At 39.3% G+C, this 7,398-nt stretch overlaps 1 protein-coding gene and 1 long non-coding RNA gene across 3 annotated transcripts; one reads left to right on the top strand and one right to left on the bottom strand.

Annotated features, from left to right (window-relative positions):
- LOC104772030 lies at positions 37-1,746 on the top strand. 2 transcript variants are annotated; one of them, XR_764996.1, is made up of 3 exons: positions 37-384; positions 565-692; positions 1,082-1,746. It is a non-coding gene; the product is annotated as an uncharacterized LOC104772030 (long non-coding RNA). The 2 variants fall into 2 exon arrangements; XR_764995.2 differs by having other exon boundaries at positions 39-692.
- LOC104772033 (aquaporin TIP2-3-like) lies at positions 1,919-3,240 on the bottom strand. The gene is made up of 2 exons (XM_010496676.2): positions 2,793-3,240; positions 1,919-2,465 (listed from the first exon to the last, which is right to left on the bottom strand). Exons 1-2 carry the CDS (start codon positions 3,168-3,170, stop codon positions 2,091-2,093), a joined length of 753 nt encoding a protein of 250 aa, XP_010494978.1. The 5' UTR covers positions 3,171-3,240; the 3' UTR covers positions 1,919-2,090.

Here is a 7,398-nt window from a genome sequence, read left to right on the forward strand (position 1 = left end):
AAATCAAAATTGATTAAAAACATAAGACTTGCCTCTTAATTAGTAAGTTTTGAGACCAACTCTTATCAACTCTTATTGGTACGTGTAGCCATATGATAGGTTTTATTTTTGATATAAAAAACAATTTTTTTCTTTTTTTCTCTTCTTTCTCTTTCTTCTCCACATCTCTTTTGCGGCACCGTTCCTACCTTCACTCCCCAAATTCTCATATTTGCGATTAACCAATCTCCGTTCTTTGCTCTTTTTGATTAAACAATCTTCAGTCTGAGGTGATGATTAAGCAATCAAAACAACACATCAGAGGTTCTGATCTATCGACGAGTTTGGATATGGAACTCACGGAGATTTGCTGTGGGGAAGGAAGCTGAAGATGGGTTTCTCTCGGTACAGTCAAATCTTAACCTCTGTTTCGTTTTTGTATTGCAATTTCCCCCTTTGTCCGTTGTATGAAGTGATTTGGTGTGAACTACTTGCTAATTTGAAATCAAAGGGATATATATAGTTTCCAATGTTTGTTCGTTTGCTAAAAAATTTGATAAAAGATTGGAACTTTTATTTCTGTAGTTTCAAAGTTTCAACCTTCTTCACATTCTTATAATCAGCTTGTTCAGAATGCTGATGAGTGCATGGTCTCAACAATGAGGCCTTGTACGATATCTGCTTCAGGACTCTCAAACTCACTACTCCCAGCTGTAAGACTCATTATCCTATACTGCTCTTCACGAATGCTAAGATTAGTTGTTCTTTGTTCATATATGCGTTGTCTAGATAGTGATTATGTCATTGTTTGGTATCACTATTTCTGATCTGCAAGTCTCTATCGTTTTGTTACTGTTTCCAGTGGCATGTGCTATTGGTTTGTTTATGGATTTGTGAAAATATACAGTCTGCTTGATAATATAGTTGCCTCTGCAAGTTTTGTTACTGTGCTTCATCATGTTTTTTGATGTTTATGGAATTGTGATAGTATACAGTTTGCTTTATAATATAGTTGCCTCTGCAAGCTTTGTTGATGTGCTTCATCATGTTGTTTGTTGTATGTGTCTATGGCTTACATACTTGGTTTGTTCAATGTCTGCAGTTGGTGATTTGAACCACTTGATCTCTGCCACCATGTCTGGTGTGACTTGCTGTCTGAGGTTCCCTGGTCAGCTGAACTCTGACCTCGTAAGCTTGCTGTGAATCTCATCCCATTCCCTCGTCTTCACTTCTTCATGGTGGGATTTCCTCCTCTCACATCAAGAGGTTCTCAGCAGTACTGTTCCCTCACAGTTCCTGAACTCACCCAGCAAATGTGGGACTCCAAGAACATGATGTGTGCTGCAGACCCAAGACATGGACACTACCTCACTGCCTCTGCTATGTTCCGTGGCAAGATGAGCACAAAGGAATTTGATGAGCAGATGCTGAACATGCAGAACAAGAACTCGTTCTACTTTGAAGTCAACCGTCTGTGACATCCCCACCTACTGGTCTGAAGATGGCTTCCACTTTCATCGGCAACTCAACATCAATCCAATAGATGTTCAGCGTGTGAGTGAGCAGTTCACAGCTATGTTCACAAGTTAAACTAAATGTTCCACTTAAATTAGTTATATTAAAAAAAAAATCAAAAATAAGAACTCCAATAAGAGTTTACCATTGGAGAAGTATAATTTTAATTAACAAACACAAAGTTCTTATTTTGTAAAAGTATATTTTTTACTCCTAAAAAAATATAAGAGCTTCAAAATAGTGATCTCCCAATGGAGATGCCCTTAGTGTTACATACAGATAATTCGAATAGCCGTCGGCTATTGGTTTGTTACTTGTATGGTTTTACAAAAACAATTTTGGCTTTGCGAGTATTGGAGATGAATCACTTGATGTTTTCCCGTTATCCAAAACCATATGAATAATTAGAAAAAAGAAGAAAAAAGAACCATGAAGTGGAATATATATACATTTTCTTATTAACAAGAAGACATGACTTTTTTGTTTTGTTTCTCTAACACATTCTTGGAAGAAACTGAACAACCAAACAAAACATCAAACCAACCAACAAGCAAACATCAAACAATCGCTGAATCACATAACCCGTTTATAATTAATTACACTCGGAGCTCACGGGTTTCCACCGCTTCGTAAGAACCAATGAACACGTCACCGTAGATGAGTCCGGCGAGTGCACCACCAACAAGTGGTCCAACCCAATAGATCCAAATCTGTGACAAGTCTTCACTGACAACAGCTGGTCCGAACGACCTTGCTGGGTTCATGGAGCCACCACTGAATGGACCAGCTGCGAGGATGTTGGCACCAACGATGAAACCAATAGCGATCGGCGCGATGGTTCCGAGCGATCCTTTCTTTGGGTCAGCTGCGGTGGCGTAAACGGTGTAGACCAAAGCAAAGGTCACGATGATCTCCATCACAATACCTTCGACCGCTCCTAAACCGGCCGCGACTCCGTGGGTTGGTACGCTCTGCAGAAAAAATCGGGAAACAATTCATTTGATACCCTTTAACGACCGTTTCCTTTTTGCAACGTACTAATATATTTTTGTCACACTATTGTCCGGTAAGCAAATGAACCAAACCGAATAAAATCAAAGCGAATTGGAATATAACAAACATATCTTTCGAGCTACCAAATAAAACCGAACCAAAAGTTCTCAACCTAAACCGCAAAAGCATTTAAGCAACAAACAACGAAAGCCTAAAATATTGTAACCTAAAAACTAATATTCATGATGCAAACCAAAGCGAACCAGAAAAGCAAGAATAACCACTCCTAGGCTACTAATACATACCTTTCCGTTGGTAACAAAGACGAGGAGAAGACAAGCGACGATGGAACCAAGACACTGAGCTATCCAATAGAAGAAACCTGTGATCAATGTTATGTTCCCGCCGATGGCAAGGCCAAGAGTCACAGCTGGGTTAAGGTGACCACCGGAGATGTTAGCAGCAATGGAAACTCCAACGAACAGAGCAAAAGCGTGAGCTATAGCGATGGCTACAAGACCAGCTGGGTCTAAGGCTCCATCAGAGGTCAGCTTGTCAAACGCGATAGCTGAGCCAACGCCAGCGAATACGAAGAGAAGAGTTGCTATAAACTCAGACAAGTAAGCTTTTAGAGATGCTACGCTGAATGAGTCACCCACACTTCCAACTTCGATCTTCACCATTTTTTTATTTTTGCTTGTGGTTGGTTTTGGTTTTGTTATAGCTCGTTCTTCTTTCTATGTTATTTGAGCTTTGTATGGGCTCTTGTTTATATAGCGAGGTGGAGACGACAACGATGGGGCCTATATGACGTGTCAAATCATTATTGGAAGCCGTCCAAACCGCCTCTTAATTGATTAATTCGAAGATTAGCAATATTTAAGATGGTTAGTGACAACTATGTTGGGATTTAAAAACATGTAAGGATAAGAATCTTCTGTTGGCACTTTGATATTCCGCATTTAAATTAAATGTTGTGTCACACCAATAATGATAATGGTCTTATTATGTTTACTAGTCTTTGTTATTTTAAAATTTTCGTACTGGATTAGATAAGTAGGGAAAGTGCTAAAATATTAGTAGGGATTATACTATGTTATTATCCTATTTGTTCTTGTTTCTTACTTCTTAGGAGTTGGTGGATTTGGAATACTATTTTACTAAGATAATTATAAAAAAAATCAAGTACTTATTTAGAAAACTTAAACGTTAGACTTAGGGAACATCTCGAGGTTAATTTCTTCATTTTTTTTTGCATTTATATGAACTTACTGTAGGTCCGCGAAAATCCAAATATGAGATAACGATTATAACACCTATGTAAAACGATAGAAGAAAGGAGTAGAAGTAGATTCTCGGAGGCGAGATACGATCTCTTTCCTTAACCCAAAGTAGCTCCCGCAGTGTGGCGGTTTAGTGAGTACATGGATCCCAGGATACAACCGAGACGAGACCGTGTCACAACACTTGACTACGGACTCAAACGAACGTTGGCGCAAACGATACACTCTTGACGATAACACTTACGTTTTTGTAGTGAGAGAAAGAGGAGTGAGAGAGAGTTGGATTTTTGTTTCAGAGTGTTTTGCTTCTCCGCAAGCGTAAAGATAATAAAACGAGAGTGCTATGTATTTATATGGAGAGGAGGATGAGATGCTCTCCACAAAATCTGGGCTCGTGGACTGATATCTCGGGAAGTTGAGGAGTGGAGAGATGCGATCGAAGTCTCACACGTTGGCGAGATCTCCGGAGCGACTTATTCTTCCGTTTGAGTTGATAAGGCTTCGACTTTGTTTGTTTTAAACACAACAAACTCGATTTGACTTTGCAAATAAAATTTTGAATATTATAAGCAACATACGTAACATGAAATGTAATATAAGTTGCAAATAAATTTACTCCAAAATATTAAACCAAGTCCGGTCCATGCAACGTAATTTCCTCATCCCATAATACTAGTTATAAGCTTTCAAGCTAACCACTTTGGAGATTAATTTCTCATTCATTATAACTTCGCTTTTGACAAGTAACTACACTATGTTATAGTGCTCATTACAAGGAATCCAAAGAGTCCTTAAACCGGTCATTCCGATGACGGACGTCACCGGAAAAGTCACCGGAAAGTTGGCTTAAGCCATGTTGTCAAAAGTGTAGTTCCAACAATCCCCCACATGAATAGAATTTACCCTAAACATAGGAAGATTTTACTGACTCAATAAAAAATAAAAGATAAAAAACTAGACTGACTAGACAGACTCGACTTTCAAGAGTGTATGCGAAAAATAACTGTGTCTGAGATAGTAGCATTTTTCAGCTTTGAACTACTCATTGTTAATATCTGTCGGATTTACCGGCCAGGAGGTGAACATGATGTCTTGAACCACCCAGATATTTATGTAAACCGAGACAACAGGTATAACCCAGCTTCTTTTTCTCGAAGAACCAAGTTCTCTATTGTGTTCGTTTTGGCCATGAACATGCCTGGATTTCATGAGTGAAGTTGGAGAATATAGCCTTACATTTTATTCTCCTAGAAACGGCCTGATTTCACACTCACTAGGTGATTCGCCATTAGCGTTTGTTTTAAGAAGTTTTCCTTTAGGAAATGCTCCACTGATATATCAAAGCTTATGGACTTGATCATTAAAAGCATTGCTTAACCTTTAAAGACACAGGAAGTACTGTTTTTCATCTTAGGAACTGGGCTGTGACTATTAGTCATACAGTACTCCAGATTGATTTTGTTTGATTTAGTTTTCCCTTTGAACCTAATTCTTGGGATCTCCAGTCATTTAGGTGGGGTTTCCATCAAACATCCTCTTAGATTGTAGGCTTTAGACCCATTCCTCTTGATGATTTTACAACTTGATCTCTAGCTAGCCCTTTAGTAAAGGGGTCCGCAAGATTAAAAACTGTATTTATGTAATCTACTGTAATTACACCAGTAGTGATCAAGTTTCTAATGGTCTTATGACGTCTTCTAATATGACGGTTCTTGCCATTGTAGTGAGTATTGTGTGCTCGGGCAATAGCCGATTGGCTATCGCAGTGTACACATAATGCCGGCACAGGTTTTTCCCACATCGGAATATCTTCCAAAAAATTACGAAGCCAGTCTGCTTCTTCTGCGGCTTTATCTAAAGCTATAAACTCCGACTCCATGGTTGATCCAGCCGTTAGAGTCTGTTTCGCAGATTTCCATGATACTGCTGCACCTCCTAGAGTAAAGACATATCCACTTGTGGATTTTGAGTTTTTGGAATCAGCTATCCAATTGGCGTCACTGTATCCTTCTAAAACTGCTGGTTCTTTACCATAGTGCAGCCCATAAGTTTTCGTGTATCTTATGTAATTTAATACTCTTCTTATGGCTTGCCAGTGTTTATGACCTGGATTACTGGTGTAACGACTTAGAACGTTGACTGCATGCGCGAGATCGGGCCTTGTACAATTTGATAAGTACATGAGACTTCCGATCACCCTAGCATACTCTATCTGTGACACCGCTTCACCCGAGTTTTTGGTCAAGTGAAGTTCATGATCTACAAGAGTTTTTGCTTTTCCTTTTGAGTAGTTTTTAAATCGCTCAAGTATCTTTTCAGCATAATGTGCCTGTGACAGAATAATTCCGTTAGCGGTTCTAGTGATTTTAATCCCTAGAATGACATCCGCTAAACCCATATCTTTCATGTCAAATTGACCATGAAGCATAGTTTTTGTTTGTTGGATTATGTTCTTTGAATTTCTCCAAGACTTCGTCTTTACTACGTAACAAGTAAACGTAGCAATATTTTGTACAATCATCTATGAAAGTAACAAAATACTTTTTACCGCCTCTAGATTGTACGTATTTTAAATCACATAAATCTGTGTGTATTAATTCTAGAGGTTGGGTTGCTCTTTCAACATGAGGTGATGGTGTTTTGTGAGTTTCGCTTGAACGCATACTTCACATTTTTCTTTGCTTATTTTGCATTTGGGGATTAGGTTCAAATTAATTAATCTTTGCATAGATTTATAATTCACATGTCCTAATCGTTCATGCCATAAATTAGAAGACTCAACCAAATAAGCAACTGAATTTTTATTCATGGAATTGTTTGAAACAGAAGTAGAAGCTACATCATTTTTCTTAAGGATTGTTGCAACACACAGCTTAACAAGTCCTCCCTTAACAAAACCTTTGCCAATAAAGACACCATTCTTCCTCAGAGTCATCTGATCGGACGCAAGGTTAGCAGCAAAGCCATGCTTGCTCAATAGGGTCCCAGAGACTAGATTCTTCCTCATGTCTGGAACATGCTTCACGTTGTGGAGCGTGACGGCCATTCCGGAAGTCATCTTCAAGACCACTTTTCCGGTTCCAACGATCTTGGAGTGAGACACAATGCCCATCATCAGATTCTCACAAGACTTGGATTTCTGATAAGTGCTGAACATGTCTCTGTGAATGCATATGTGGGTAGTGGCTCCAATGTCGTACCACCACTCCCTTGGGTTCTCATTGTTCATCACCACATTTGTTTCCGTGACGACCGCACACAAGTCTTCTTCAGTCAAATTGGCTTGATTTTTACCCTTATCTTTGCTGCGACATTCAGCGCTTTTGTGACCTTTCTTGCCACAGTGGCTGCACTTTCCAGCAAACTTCTTAGCCCCACCTTGCTTCTTGAAGAACGTGGAGGACTGAGGTGCCGTCTTGCCTGGAACAGCCTTTTTTGGTGAAGCTCTTTTGTTGCCGTAGACAACCTTAGCTTTCCCTTTTCTCCTATACTCAGCCATATTAGCATTCTCATCAATGACGGACACAGTGTTGTCACGTTCAGTTGATTGGTTTTGCAGCCTTGAGATTAGGTTGAGCAAGGTGATTGGCTTCTGCTTGTGATCCAGATAGTGCTTGAAGTCGCTCCA

The sequence above is a fragment of the Camelina sativa genome, chromosome 20 (genome assembly GCF_000633955.1).
Source record: "Camelina sativa cultivar DH55 chromosome 20, Cs, whole genome shotgun sequence".
NCBI classification, from domain to species: Eukaryota; Viridiplantae; Streptophyta; class Magnoliopsida; order Brassicales; family Brassicaceae; genus Camelina; species Camelina sativa.

Bases quoted from the DNA above. Each gene is read 5' to 3' on its own strand.
- LOC104772033 (XM_010496676.2), bottom strand. From the start codon at position 3,170: ATGGTGAAGATCGAAGTTGGAAGTGTGGGTGACTCATTCAGCGTAGCA. The intron at 2,466-2,792 runs GTATGTATTAGT...TTTTTTCTGCAG, and splicing joins TCTTTGTTACCAACGGAAAG to AGCGTACCAACCCACGGAGT.